A 15,700-nucleotide genomic window follows, 5' to 3' on the forward strand; every position below is an offset into this window, starting at 1 on the left:
ATAATCTCCCAAACAAGGATTTTATCACGGCTGTTCAAGAACAACTGATGGGATTCATCAACGAAGAAGTCCTTAATCCCGACGGTGAATTCTACTACGACGGATCGACAATTCATAACATCGTTCCTTCCTCTTCGGACATAATGCCGGCGTCGAAGTTGTAGCTATAGCTACCGAGCAAATGAATTTTACTATATATGCATGTATATATATATTTATATATGTACACATTTTTTTTGTGTTAATATATATTTTGGTAACATATATATATGCACATAAAATGTTAAGTGCTTTAAATTGTACATATGTGTGTGTAATATATGATTTATTCGTATGCATATATATATATATATATATATATATATATATATATATATATATATATATATATATATATAATCAACCATGCAGCGAACAGGGCCATGCAAATAAAAAAATGGTGCACCGATCTTTAGTCCCGGTTGGTAACACAAACCGGGACTAAAGATGGTTTAGCCGGCCACGTGGCTGATCGATCTTTAGTCCCGGTTGGTAACACGAACCGGGACTAAAGATCGATCTTTAGTCCCGGTTATTTCACTCGGGACTAAAGATAGCTATCTTTAGTTCCGGATTCGTAGTCCCGGTTAGAAAACCAGTTTAGTCCCGGTTTCTCCACCGGTATAACACCCAGCCACAAAATCACCATCATAGAAGATATCCCCGGATCCAATCCTTCCAGAACTTTCAAGAAAAAAAAAGAGAGAAAAAATAATCCACACCTCACAAAAAAAAAGAAAACGAAACCCGATAATAATAATAAAAAAGAAACTAAGAAACCCCTCAAAACCAAGCTGATGTGCTGTGTTGCCACCACCACAGTACAAGAATGCCACAAGGATAACAGTTCTAGAGGTAATTAAAATAACAAAGAGTTAAAACAGCAACAGAATCGCCATCACAGGAGATATTCCCCCCCGGATCCATCCTTCCAGAATTTTCATCAAGGGAAAAAAAGAAGAGAAAAACATAATCCATGTAAACCCCAAAAGAAATTTAAATGAAACCGGATAATAAAAAGGAAACTAAAAAAAAAAACACCTAAAAACCAGGCTTACTGCGCTGTGCTGTGCTGCCACCGCCACTGTGTGGTCTACCCGCCTGGGCAGTGAGAGTGCATGAGACGGGCCAGTGGGCCCCACGCCCGCCTTGTATTTTCCCGAAAACTATATATACCTCCCCGCTCCCTCCCCTCCGCCTTTCCCTTTCCTCCCCACACACCCACCCACCCCCACCCCCACCCCTCCCCTCCCCCTCCCAAGCCCTAGATGTACCCCACCCCCTCCGCGTCGCCCTCCTCCACGCCCCGCGCCGCCGCCTCCGCCTCCGCCCTGCCCCCGCGCCGCCGATCCCCCCAGATCTCGCGCCAGCCGCCCTCCCTGGCCTCCCCCGACGCCCGATTCGCCGGTCGCGCGCCCCGAATCGGCGCCGATTTGGGGGGATTTTGGTGAGCTGTTGTGAGGGGGAGGGACCTGGCCGTCTAGGTGAGAGGGGGAAACCCCCGGCGGTGGATGGATGCCGTCGAGCTGCCTCTTCCGGCCAAGGTGGATTTCGGGAAGATTTTGACTCCCGCTGCGGTGGAGGGGCTCGAGGGAGGGGGAGGAGGAGGAGGAGGCGGCGGCGGGGGCGGGGGTGGGGATGTTTTGAGGCGCTGCGCAGATGCGGATCGACGGCACGGTGGTATAATCTCTTCTTTGATGCTTATGTTTTGCTCGGTTTTGCCATGTGGTGTGGTGGACTGGATGGTGGAAGCTGGAAGAATTGGGTGTGATTTGAAAATGTTTATGGGGGGAGCCAGCTTTGACTTGTCCTTGGGGTGATAAATCGAGTGAATTCTCCCCACGCTCGATTTGGTTTGATTTGTGGAGTTTAGTAGGGATATGCTATGACGAGTGAATTCTCCCCAAGCTCGATTTGGGGATTTTAGTGGGGATATGCTATGACAATTGATTGCACTAGGGAACAATTTCCATTTTCCTTTTGGAGAGGTGGTTTTGCTGGTTAGGCGTTACAAGATTTTGTCGTTTATGCTCGGTGGCGATGCGTGGCTTGGTTTTGTGCAAAAACGCTTTTGGTCGTGTGTTGATCCCCCCGCCGGTTCGCTGATTGCGTGCTGCTTCGACATGCTCTCCCTTGTCGTGGTTCAGAGAGTGCCACAAAAATGTGTGATGATGTGTTTGCTGTGGAACGATTAGGAAGAATTTTCTGTAATGTTTCAATAGCTTGAGTGTTGGTGCATGGGTGCTCACCTTCTGTTTCAAGGCGCAGGGTTTCTTGTTAGCAGGTTATTGAATTGTTATCTGAGAAACTAAGTGGTAGCTAGAACATTCTAGCAGGGTATTGAATTGTGATTCGAGAAGCTAAGTGGATGTCTCTCGATGAGGATTGCAATGATTTTGGTGTTATGGTTGTCGACAATTTGTTCCTTGATGTGTTATTTGATGTTCCCGGCCATTGGTGATACGTAATTGTCTGTAATGGTTAATGTGGGGTGTTCCTTGTTTTACTATTTTGCATGCGGCTCTGTGTAGTGCTCCTGTTCCTGTCAACTCATACCGATATATTGACCTACGTATTGATTTGTGAAATGATTATCATTGTTCTGATCTTGTGCCTTTTTCCTTTGTTAGAGATGATTTGGTAGCTGTGATGACTTAGCTACTTGATGAATATGCATATTCTCTTGTTTTCCTCTGAGTATTATTCAGTGGTCAGTGGTGTAACCAAGCAGAACATATGCGATTTACTACTATTAGGTTATATTTTATTTTGTTATTAGTGTATAATATATGCTAGTCCCCGAATCCTATTTTTAAGAGTTTGCCGAAGTCCGACTCGGACACTGACTCGTGTCCGACTCCCGGTAACACTGCTTGTGATGGGAAACTTGGCCACGCGAACATCTACTGTCACCTGTATAATCATTATTATGTTTGTATGTTTGATTATTTGAGTAGGGATACAAGAAATATGTTCAGTTTGGGATTGTGATGTGAACAATTCGAGGCAGTCATGGGCACATGGCTTGTAACTTTGGATGTGAAACTATGAATTGGTTCTGTAGGCATCTCCCTGTATGTCATATGACTAATAAATGGGCCATGGCTTAACAAAAGGGTCTGGTACATAGCAGTTTCATCTGTCTTATATTTAATTAAATGGGCCAAGGCCATTTACATGATGACATGAACATACCAGGTATATGAGAGTGCTCGAGAGCAATATATATGGGACAATGCCCCACCCGATGAGCAGTACTTTCATCGGTCAATTGATTACATGTGGAAAGAAATTTCGATCCCCATCCTGAAATGAGGAATTCCCTTGCATGGAAGAGGGCATTGTGCCCCATTTCCATCCCTAGATAGTACTGTGGCTAAAGACCAGCGTGTTTTGTTATCCATGAAAATGGATAGTTCCTACTTATCGCTTTAAACTGATGTAGTGACCCACATTGTTCGAACAACTATCATTGTATCTGTAGACCACACATTGGGTATTTGAGTTGCAGCAGTTGCGTGAAAGCTGCTTTGTTGTTGTGTCTGGGAAATCTTTTGTTTATTATTTCTTTACCCTATGAATCATTAAAACTTCTTGTTACTGAAGTTTGACATACTTACCTTGTGAGTTTAAATTATTTGAACGCCTTGACCATGTTACCTAAAAATTTGATACGACTTTGCTGTTTGGCCTAAGAAAGAGAGTTGAACCTACAATACAGAATTGCAGATAAATCTTTCTAGAAATATGAACCTTCGTTCTTCTGCTAGTTGGGGGAGTTGCAAAAGAGAAGTGAATTTACCTTGTGTTTATGTGGATTTTTGATTTATAAGAAGCATTGCATTGGTGCTGTTAAGCATGCAAACCCACTGCATGCATGCTTAATCTTCCCAGGTGTATGCAGCTATTAACTATTCATCTCTTCAGAGCTTGGACATTGCAACATTGTTTCCTTTTCCGTGTCAAAATTAACTGATATCCTGTAGACTTTAAACATTCATGTTACCTTCAAAGTAATAAAAACAATTTGTTTGTTCCCTGGAAGGTTCATAAGATCCTATATTCTTTTTTTGCCACACGCTTTATCTGTCAACTGGTTTTTGTTATATACATTATTTCTTTATTTTTGACAACTGATTTACTAATCCTCAAACGCATGTATTGGCAGATGTGAAGCAGCACAATCAGAATGTAGATAGCATTTCATCCTACAGAATTAAAGGGACTTCTTCAGAAGTCCCTATGCAGAAATCTCTTGCCCTTGGCATCAAGTCTGAAAACAATGGTAAGCGGGATTATATTGGAACTGAAACTGGTCAAGCCTTGCATAAGCAAGATAGCAAAGTACTGACGAAAAAGACCATAAAGTTGGATGCTCCACCATGTTCGAAAAGGCCAAAGCTAGAGCCAGTACAAATCACTAGAGAGACTGAATCAAAGAGCCATGATTTCTTGTTGCAGAAAAATGTGCCTGAATTGATGCAATGCACACCATCCGGTAAGTTATCATGTTCCATTGAAATTCTCTGTCAATAGTTTGGAGTGGTATTCCCTTCTCCTTCACCCAGGCAATTCAAGTAGCTTCTTAAGTTCGTCTTAGTGGGGTTGGTCTTCTTAGGAGACATTGAGTTATATTCTGACTAGCAGATTTGCAACAATGCTTACAAATCTCTAGCACTGCCCTATCCAAATAGCATATTCATGGGGCTCTTATCCATTTTCATCCTTTATAGTTCCTTTCTAAATGTTCATCATCCTGGCCAATGTTTCCGTTCCCATATTCTAATGCGATAGACAACTTACCATGCTCTGAATAAACCAAATCTTATTTATGTTAATGCACGCACTACTGATCTAAATCCAGTTTAGTATATGCATCTGGCTAGATCTAGTCTACTACTAATATTCTTGTTGCTATAGTATTCAAGTGATTAAAATGTCCTAGAAACCATGTTTTGTTATATGACCGACCCTTATTGGTTCTGGTCAAGTGCAAAGCTTTTGATATATTAATTGTATGTACGCACCATGAGGGGGATTCGTGAGTGTTATGTTATATATAGCTCCATTTGATGGCCCATTTTGGATCACAACATGCTTTTTACCATTTTCCTGACTTGGCTTTCATAATCCATGTTTGATATAATTCTACTTTTGTCTGTGTGGTCATTTGTTTAGTTACTATAGTTCCAGTGCTTCTATTAACTTCTTTGATATTCTGACAACAAATGCTTTTGCTCTTATCCTAATTGTACAGAAAAATCTCGTCTGCTGAAGCAGAAGCGCATTTATGATCCAAAGAGAATTGATAAGAAGAATTTTAGGTCTGGTGTCAGGTCTAAATATGATTGTTTCACATCAAGGGCCAGTTTAGGAAATTTTGATCCTTGCTTGGGAAACAACACGCTTGGTATGTGGTAACTGGTTGTAGCTACACTGTAATTTTGTTTATTTATGCATTCTACCTGTTATTATTCCTTTATTGTCTATATTTGCTATGCTGCACTCTCTCACGGCAACCAGAGTCTATTGATTCATTAGAGCTCTTATCAATTAAAACCTGTCAAACATCAATTAGTTAAATATAGAATCAGATATTCCTGATCTGAGACAGTTATTCTTCTAATATGTTTACACACATATGAAATTTCAAAAAATGATTCGAAGAAACATCAGGACTTCAACTTGAATATTTGCTTATGGTCTTCTCAGGTGAAATGGAGTTCATTTTCCCTTGAAGCAATTCCCCCCTTTTTTTTTGTTTCATCTACCCTTGAACTTTTTCTAAAAAACGGTGCATATTTTCCTTCCTGCTGTGCTTCCTTTTATCTGAAGTCATTGTTTGTGCTGTCAAACTTCTGACACTCAATCTTTCACAGACCATTGTTTCTAATTTTGTTCTCGAGTAAATTGCACTGATGGTACATTAACTTGAGAGATGGGTGCAATCTAGTGCATGAACTTGTAAAACACCCATTCTAGTGTACGAACTTACGTAGTGCGTGCAAACAAAGGCCAAAATGGTACAGCACTGAGTAGGACGCCACACGTACGCTCACAGGGCATTGGGCACGCTATATTTGAAAATAACTGTATTGGATTTATGTTTTATCTATTCTACACTTCTATTCCTACATTTTTTTATTTTATAGACATATTTCTATGCACAGTAAAAGTACTTTATGGATGACTGAACAAGCATGCAACAATGTAGCATCCTAATCAATATCCAAGCCAGAAATATGTTTATAAAAAGAAATATAAAAAAAGATAAAAGAGAAATCCAATACATATAGTTATTTAAAAATATAACATGTCTAATGCCCTTGTCAGTGTGCGCGCAGCATCCTAATCAGCACCCACCTCAGCAAGATTACCCATGTTGTACCGTTTTGGCCTTTGTTTGCACGCACTACGCAAGTTCGTACACCGGAACAGACGTTTTACATGTTCATATACTAGATTACACCCACCTCTCAAGTTTGTGTACCACCGAATTCTCTTTGTTCTCTCTCTCTCCTTACTCTTGATTTCCATTTTTATTACGTATCAACTTACCATGTTGTCAACTTTGTTTTCTTCTATGTCTGATATTCATTTTTGTGATCTACGCCCCCTTTGTATTTCTTTTGCATCTCTTTAGCTGCACATACTAATATAATAATACACCGCTTCCATATTTAACAATTTTGTTTAAAGTTGTAGATTGATGGCCTGGCTGTGACTTTTGCATTATAGGACATCTCTCAGTTTCATCTGATTAAGTAACCTTAAGAATGATTGATAATGTATTTTACAATGTTAATTCCGCACGTATTTTTATTTTAGTGTGCAATATTTCACATCATCACATCACATGGCATGTCAGTGCCATTTGCGTTGTAACACCACAACAGTATCTCTTCCAATTTCGTCTCAAATGAACAACCTTCAGAGGGAGAAATATCATAATGTAATGGAGAAAACTGTTCCTCTTAGTACTTTTCTGGGTCATCAACAATATGAAATCCATGTCTGTTTTTGTTGATCCATTTTCTTGCCTGGCACATAACGGTGTCTGACCTCTTATTTCAGGGACTCATGGTCTTAGATCCGATATCCGTGACATCACAAATCACATTGAGAACCTCTCATTGAGTGAACTTCTCAATGGAACTTACAAATATTCCAGCTTAGGAAGAGAAAAAGGAAAGAAAGTTTTGCGCACAAAAGATGAACTTCTAGTCTCTGTCAGAAAAGCTTTTTCCATGCTATCTGGCAGGGACAGTTATAGTAAGGATCCTAACTTCCTCCTGAGCCCTAAACTTCCTACAGCAAGCACGTCCAGCTGTGATGGCAAAGACCAATGTACTGACAAACCAATGAAGGTAACTGAAATGATTAATGTTTTTATTTGAATAGTAGTAATTTATCATGTTCTCGTCTTTGAGTTTAACTGAGTGTAACTACTCAGGGCCCTTCACAAATGGAGGTCTGTGATTCCACAATTCATTGTCCAAAAGATATCCTAAACCGTTTAACACTTCCCCAAGGACAGGATCTAGACTCTCTTTTATCACCTGGATGTGAGAGTTCTGCTGCAGTTAAGCCTTCTTTACCTTCCGTGACAACTCATGGAGCTAGTTTGCCACCATTTCCTTGGTCGCACTCACAAGCGGGAGGGTATCGACCAGGTGCTGACTGTGGTAAACATGGGTCGAGTAGGAGTAACACCCAATGGCAGTGGGTGAGAGTTGGAAGCAATCTCACTGCTCTAGATAGTGAAGATCCGTCTGTGCATAAAATTGATGATCTTCTTCAAGAAATGGATACGGCAAAAACATCTATAATGGATTCGTATGGCAAACAATCTAGTTTATGCTGCACGGAATCAACTTCTGGTTCCCTTGGACAAATTATTCAATCAAGAAAAAAGTTGAATGGGCATAATCCACAGCAACTATTCTCCATGGACAATGTAGATTCGTCAGATAGCTTCCAGAAGAATGATAACGAATCTTTTCTTCTAAGAACACCTCAAGGTATGCAGTTCATGAAGGAAAAAAGCTTTTAGCCATACCAATTTCCTTTTGATAAACTCAAGCCCTTCTGATCAATTTCAATTGTATTAATCTCCATGAGTTCTTGCTATGAGCTTGTCAATTGTATTAAGTTCTTGCTATGAGCTTGCTGTTGACATGTTATATTGGAGAAGCATAAAAGCTTTACTGGAGTGGTGCTTCTCTGTCATACATCACTCTAGCAAAACCTAAGAATGTGGGATTTTTTTATTCCTTTTTTTTTTCTTTTTGACACTGGAGCTAGTTGCATGTAGGTTTTACTATCAACCTTAATTACTAGTAATTGCATGCTTGATATACTTAATTTAATTGTTACAATTTGATGATAAATTGCTGATGTGGAGCTTTTTATGAGCAGCATCACCAAAGGTATTGCAGGCTGCTGAGATCCTATGTGACATGAGAAGCAGCATGGATGTTTGGAGTCCGCAGGTATTCAGCAATGGGACAATCAAGTGGCCAAAGTCACCTTCTGAGAAGGTTATGAAGGCCCGCAAGCCTTCATCCCCATTTGGTACAGCCGAGAGCTCATCTGGATCTCGGAATAGTGATGCAGCTCGTGCCGGAAATAATCACTCCACCAAGAAAATAGTTGATAGGAAGAATGATTCTGTACGCATGAATAACCCTGGGAAAGGATCTATTAGGTGGCCTGTTCCTATTGAAGATGGCGTATCTCCTGTCAAGTCTGAGAGAGGGCTTGTGCTTGATATGAGGCAAAACCATGTCAATGCTGCAAGGCATCCGAATCAGGTGTCATCGCAGGCAAAGGAGTATGAGAACCAGCAGAAGCTGAGGAAAGCAACATTGACCTCATCTCTAGGATCTGCAGGAGATTGGAATAGGGACAGGAACAAGAGAATGTGAATTGTACATTATTCCCGTTGGAAACCATAGTCTGCGATATATATTGTCTGGGGGCAGCGTAGCCAGACAACTGTTACATAAGAGGTAACAGAACATTGGGAGATGCGATAATTTAGGTGGCGCATGATGTATTTATCGGGGCATTTGTTGGTACAATTGTTGTAACAATTGTAGTTCTTTTTATTTGCCATCTTACCGGAGGTCTCTCCCTGTCTCACCATTTTCATTGTGTATTAGTATGTCTCGATCAACTTTCAGCCAAAGTAATAATAGCACGGGTGGTTAATTCCATTGAGGGAAATATTCATGCAATATATTGTCTAATTCAAGTTTATATGTTTCATATGCATTGGCTTTCATGGAAATTATCGGTCAAATCTTGATCACCTCAATGCTGTAGTTTTTTGAAGTTGTTGGCAGTTGCTGTGGTGAATCTTGAGTAGAAATAATATGTGAATCATCAAGATCTATTCACATTCTCTGTTCAAGGCTTATCCCTTTATCTGCACAAAAGGGATCTGTTTATCCAAGTAGAAAGATCTGTCTGAGTTGTGGATTTATTATTTGGGACTCATCTGCAGGCATGTTCTGCATGTTTGGTTATGCACTTATCTGAATTAGGGATGTAAAATGTTTTTTTTTCTTATTTCTTTTGCCCCACTAAATAGTTAAATATGGAAACTTCCAACTGACGGATAATCGTTCCGGAAGAAATGATATTGTTTCTGACCGTTTTCCTCCCTTTCTGTACCTGATGTTGTTTATCCATGTTCCTTGTGCATGCCCAATGTACTGTACTCATACCGCTCTCATGCTTACAATCTGAAATGAGTGTTTGGGAGGTGAAGGTGACCATGTACATTCTGATGAACTTCATAATTTTTCTGATTATAAGGACAGAATTTGTGTAGTTTCACTTCATAGTTATTCTGTTTAAGAACAGGGAATTTGTGTGGTTTCACTTTGTTTACATTACAAGCATGTACAGAGACACTGAAGGGGTACTACCAACAAGCCACTGCCTTGATTTCTTAATAGCAAATTATTTAATCTCATACTATTCACTTACATGACCAAACCACTTGCTACTTACCACACCTTAATCCGCTTGTCCTATCCCATCTACGCTATGTTTCACTTTGCCTCGCTCTCCTACCTCTTCTCCAACCTCTCTTGCATTTCATGCGCTCCACCACATGGACACCGACGACGCCGCGAAGCCTCCCTCGCCGCGCCTCCGCGTCGCGCTCCTCGCCTGCGGCATTGCGTCCGCCGCCGTCGCCGCCGCCGTCCTGCTCGCCGTGACGCTCACCGTCTTCCGCGTCCGCGAGCCCGTCATGACGATGAACGCCATCTCCGTCAAGGGCTTCGGCGGCGCGGCGCCGGGAGGAGGAGGAGGGTCGTCGCCGCTGTGGATGACCGTGGTGGCGGACGTGTCGGTGAGGAACCCGAACGCGGCGTCGCTGCGGTACGCGGGGAGCAAGACGGCGGTGTACTACCGCGCGGCGAGGGTGGGCGGCGCGTCGGGCCCTCCGGGAACGGCGCGCGCCAGGCGCACGGTGCGGCTGAACGTGACGGTGAGCGTCGCCGTCGGGGCGCTCCTGGGGGACCCGGGGTTCCTCGGCGACGTCGCGGCGGGCGCCGTCGCGGTGACCACGGCCACGACGGTGCGCGGGCGCGTGGCGGTGCTCGGCGGCGTGGTGCGCCGGCGCGTGGTGCTGGAGATGAACTGCACGGCGACCGTCGCCGTCGCCGACATGTCCATCCGCAACCAGAGCTGCCTGCAGAGAGTGTGGTTGTGATGCCGTGCACTAGTTGATAGTACTCCGTACGTGATAGCCACATTGGCATGAACTCCACCGGCCGATTGTTTGATGAATTCGTACGTCGCGGTAACAAGACATTGTTTAGATTTAAACTTTTTTCTTCAAACTTATAATTTTTCCGTCACATCAAATGTTTGGACACATGCATGTAGTATTAAATGTGGATGAAAAAACAATTGCACAGTTTGCATATAAATCGCGAGATGAATCTTTTGAGCCTAATTATGCCATGATTTGACAATGTGGTGCTACAGTAAATATTTACTAATGAGGGATTAATTAGGCTTAATAGATTCATCTAGCAGTTTACAGGCGGAATCTGTAATTTGTTTTGTTATTAGTCTATGTTTAACACTTCAAATGTGTGTCAGTATACTTAAAAAAAAATTGGCACACAAAGTAAACACAGACAAGTGATGTGTTTCATCGTCGTACTTGGTAAATTTTTATAGGGTTTTGTGAACTTAAATGCACTTTCCACATAAATTAAGCGTCTCAACTTTGATCGTCTAATTGTTAGCTTATTAGCGATTTCGAAGTAAAAAACCATTTCTCACCGGTTTACCGCAATCTGACCGAAAACCGGTAAAAACCAACGACTTTCGGTCAACGCCGTACGAAAACCGGCTTTACCGACCGGTTTTCATAAACCGAGACCTAGCGGTTTTAAAAATCCGATCGGTTTTCACGAAATTCCATTGGTTTTCTGAACCAAAATTCATTTTTTATAACTTAATTTTAGAGTTATTCTAGCATTTGTTTTAAACCGCAAATGCCAAAGGTATAATTATCTTAATTTTTTGTTTAATTTTTCACAGCTAATCGGTCGTAGCTTAAACTATTTGGGTTTTAGCATGGTCAAGTGAGTTTTTTCCAATAATCCGATTACATAGAATACACACACTATTACACACGCACATATCCACAAATATGCTCTTAACACACGCTAAAAAAACGAACTACTACCTCCCTCTCAAAATGAATGTATTTTTATAGTTCAAATTTTGTCTAAAAAATTGTATTTTTTGCTAAGGTGGCACGGAACCTTCCTTTTAATCAAGATTAAAATGGTAATTAAGTGGGCTTATTGCCTCAATATTCCTTTTAATTAAGTGTATGTATGGAATGTGTGCATGCAGTGTATTCATTGAATTGGGTTATAGCGGTAAATTGTGTTTGTTGTTAATTTGTCTTTAATTCCCTAAAAATGTAATTATTCTATTACATATGCATGTATCCATAAGTATACTCCCAAACACATACTAAAATAACGAAGACAATAGTCTAATTCCTTGACTATCCATAGACTCTTTTTAGAAACACAGTATAAAAAACCGGGATGGCATATCATGATGGAGTATTAACAAAGTCATCATGAACACCTTGCCTACCACCAAAAGAATAAATAATCATAACTGCAAGCACATGTGTATATTCTAGAACTTAAGGTTGGTTCCATCATGACAAATCTAACCATGTGAGTTACGCTCACTTTACAATTTCTACACTTGCTAATTTTAATGGACACAAGAATGCAAACTATGATAGGTGGAATCCATGGCTCTATCATCACACCTTCGATGCTTTTCAAAGGTTAGAAATTTAACACTGTTCTCCAATCCCTCTAAGCATAAATTAAACGTGCACCGACGAATGGACATGTCTTCCATATAATCAGGAAGCGGTCTCAAAGGGACCATGAACTTAATGAGTGGACACAAAACCATATCCTCTAGCAAGATATGCCATCAATCTCCTAACAATCTTTAGCTACAAAAAGAAACACTTTTGTGCCCTGCCAGGTGCCAAACGTGTGTTAGCTTAGCTGGGTAACCCTAACACTTAACTACTCCTCTAATCACCCCTCTCTGTCTCTCTGTCCAACCCCAACTCGCCACGTGGGCAGTGTGGCCTCACAGGAAAAAAAAAAAACACAAGCCGTAGCAGCTAAGGAAGAGAAGAGAAGAGAAAGCCAAGCACACACACCACCAGCTTTGCTCCCGCTAGTTCCCGCTGATCGATCTTTTTTCGGGAGGGCGTTGCTTGCTCGGATCGGCGGCCATGGCTGAGCCCGCTGGGGAGGCGGCCCCGCAGGCGGACGGCGTCTCGGAGGAGGCGGCGGCGAGGCCGAGGGGGTTTAGGCTTCTTGGGGAGGACAAGTCCGTGCACCAGGCTCTCGGCGGTGGTAAAGGTAAGTGTGAAATTCGTGCGTTTTCTTTGTCTCGGGGTGTCGATTGCTCGTTTAGGGCAGGAATTGTGTCCGGATTGTGTGCTGTTCCTCTCTGTGTTAATCAGTAGGGTCTTGAGGTGGATATAATAATTGCGTGGCTTTGCCTTTGATTATCGAGCTCTTGAGTAGCGGGTAGGTAGGTATACTTCAGTTGAGTTGTTGGCGTATAGGCCTGATTAACCAAATTGATTTGGATGATTATCTCAGAAGCAAAATTGGCTTTGATTCTGAAGAATTCTAAGCTGAATTAGCTTCTTTCCCATCCTAGAATTAATGGTTATAGTTGTTTGTTCTTCTTGAAAAGCACAAGGGCCATGTGAACTCCTCAAACTTTTCTTCTGTGTTGGTGGAAATTAATCTTCGTTTTGTTTATGTTGTTATTTAATTCCATGTACCTGATCAATCATATACTGCTGGTTGAAACGGAGCTAGTTATGGTGATTTAATCAAACGGCGGGATTTTCCTCGCCTGCAGACAGTATTTGTTCACAAAATCATCGGAGAGGGAGTATATTTTGTGGCTTGGTTATCCGGTACAGAGTTATACCAATAACCATCTGAAAGCTTCTAGAAAACATTAAAATTAGGCAAACCATAATAAATTAGGGAAACCATAAGTGTATGAATATTTAATCGGCGTCATACGGACAATTTGTCTTGTGTTCATAAACATAAGAATGTTAAGTTACCAATCGTTAGCTCCTTCCAAACTCCAGAAGTTCTGTTACTTTCATAAACCAAATCATGAATCACTAGAAAATACAAATGAAAATGGTTTTAGCAATTTGGAATTTTTGAGCAAAGAGTTCAAAGGGGAGAAATTCATTGTCCTGTTAGATGTGTTTCATGATGGAGGATAGGATGACAATTGTGAATTGTAGGAAAGGTTAGAGAGCATATCATGACTCTCTTGAAAAAAAGAAAAGAAAAAAGAAAAAAAAAAGAAGAGAAGAGATAGACCATACCATTGCTCCCTGCAAGAGATAGACCCTACCATGTCATGATAGATGGAGGCTGCTTTGACAAAAGAATCGTCTAATGTGCATCCCATAAAGGCATAGATGATCTTTCATATGTAAAGTTGTTCAGAGTAGTATTCAACTAACCAAATGTCTTCTAGTAACTCAGTTGCATTGCGTAGGTTATCATGGTTCCTTTCATTATATAAATTCATCTTGTCTCTATATTCCTCTGTGCAGCTGCTGATGTACTTTTGTGGAAAGACAAGAAGATCTCTGCTGCAGTGATAGGTGGCGCAACTGTGTTGTGGGTTCTCTTTGAAGTTGTTGATTACCATTTCCTCACTCTGATATCTCATGTCCTGATCGGTGTACTGGCCATCTTGTTCTTATGGTTCAAGGCAACCATCTTCATCAAGAAGTGAGGAACAAATATTAAGATTCTTATGTGATTAATACTGCTCCGGTTTATTGATGACAAAGTATTCTACTTCCAGGAGTCCACCTAATATTCCAGAAGTGAAGATATCTGAAGATCTTGCTGTGAATGTTGCACTAGCACTGCGCACTGACATCAACCAAGCACTTCACTTGCTTCGGGAGATTTCTCTAGGGCATGACCTGATGAAGTTTTTAGGCGTATATCCCTATTTACAGAATCAAATTTGATTTGATCCACACTGACAGGTTACTACCTCATTCAGCTTGTCTAAGCTTACATTACTAACATTTCAGGTGATCGTTGCTCTCTGGATTCTTTCTGAAATTGGAAGCCTCTGTGATTTCCTGACCCTGTTTTACGTTGGTAATGATTCTTTCAGCTCCTTAAACTCTCTTGACTTAATTCTTTAAACTTCCAATGTAGTTTACTAAACAAAAGTTTTTTTTTCCAAACAGCTGTCTTGATGCTCCATACAGTGCCGATCTTGTATCACAAGTATCAGGACAAGGTTGATCATTTTGCTGGGAAGGCGCATGTGGAACTCAGCAGGCAGTACTCTGTTCTCGACGCAAAGGTTCTCAGCAAGATACCTAGGGGTCCAGCAAAAGATAAGAAGCAGAACTAGAAATGAAACACCATATCACCCTGGAACCTGACTTGGGAGTGTTGGCATCTCACATCACAGCATATGCATGAATCTTGAGTCCTTGACTTGGTTTGGCCCTTGTTGGTGCTTGGTACATATATGACCTGTCTGTAGATTTGTGTGTTGGGAGTGTCTTGTGTAGTAAACTGTCGATATGATGTGGTTGGTGTGCAACTCTGCAATGTTAATATACAAGATCTTGCTGCAAGCCTGCAACCATATATGATATACGTACAAGGACTCCATACCTATAATTTACGTTAGTGTGGTTGTAATGTAGATCGTGCTCAAGTAATTGTAAAGTGCTGTGGTTCTTTCTTATATCGCTCCAAGTAATTCTCAGTTCTTGTTACTTTTAGTTTGGTTAATTGTTTCCGGTTCTCAAATTCTAGGCCCTCTACTTAATTTTAGCATGTCAATTGACTGGCTGCTAAATTTGCTCAAATCTTATCAGCTGCTAATCTTTTGCTGACGTCCCCTCTCAATTAGCTCGACCCCTCACAGTTGCAAAATTAATTTGAGACCTTTTTTCCTTTCAAAATTTACCAACAAGAAAATAACCTTCAAAAATTAGACAGAGGTGATACATTTTTTAAAATTAAATCTCAACTTCGAATTCGATTTGTTTTGT

General features: G+C 41.1%; 3 protein-coding genes across 3 annotated transcripts; all 3 read left to right on the forward strand.

Moving 5' to 3' along the window:
• Positions 1 to 1,340: 1,340 nt before the first annotated feature.
• LOC127762854 (uncharacterized) lies at positions 1,341 to 9,311 on the forward strand. The gene is made up of 6 exons (XM_052287357.1): positions 1,341 to 1,719; positions 4,208 to 4,537; positions 5,297 to 5,449; positions 7,114 to 7,406; positions 7,493 to 8,060; positions 8,458 to 9,311. Exons 1-6 carry the CDS (start codon positions 1,551 to 1,553, stop codon positions 8,964 to 8,966), a joined length of 2,022 nt encoding a protein of 673 aa, XP_052143317.1. The 5' UTR covers positions 1,341 to 1,550; the 3' UTR covers positions 8,967 to 9,311.
• Positions 9,312 to 9,991: 680 nt separating this feature from the next.
• Positions 9,992 to 11,015, forward strand: LOC127764263 (uncharacterized). Its single transcript, XM_052289117.1, has one exon. The coding sequence runs from the start codon at positions 10,163 to 10,165 to the stop codon at positions 10,766 to 10,768; it is 606 nt and encodes a 201-aa protein (XP_052145077.1). The 5' UTR covers positions 9,992 to 10,162; the 3' UTR covers positions 10,769 to 11,015.
• A 1,642-nt stretch (positions 11,016 to 12,657) lies between these two features.
• LOC127761085 (reticulon-like protein B2) lies at positions 12,658 to 15,390 on the forward strand. The gene is made up of 5 exons (XM_052285303.1): positions 12,658 to 12,983; positions 14,222 to 14,402; positions 14,479 to 14,620; positions 14,717 to 14,786; positions 14,879 to 15,390. The coding sequence occupies exons 1-5, from the start codon at positions 12,854 to 12,856 to the stop codon at positions 15,046 to 15,048; spliced, it is 693 nt and encodes a 230-aa protein (XP_052141263.1). The 5' UTR covers positions 12,658 to 12,853; the 3' UTR covers positions 15,049 to 15,390.
• Positions 15,391 to 15,700: the final 310 nt, after the last annotated feature.

The sequence above is a fragment of the Oryza glaberrima genome, chromosome 2 (genome assembly GCF_000147395.1).
Source record: "Oryza glaberrima chromosome 2, OglaRS2, whole genome shotgun sequence".
NCBI lineage: Eukaryota > Viridiplantae > Streptophyta > Magnoliopsida > Poales > Poaceae > Oryza > Oryza glaberrima.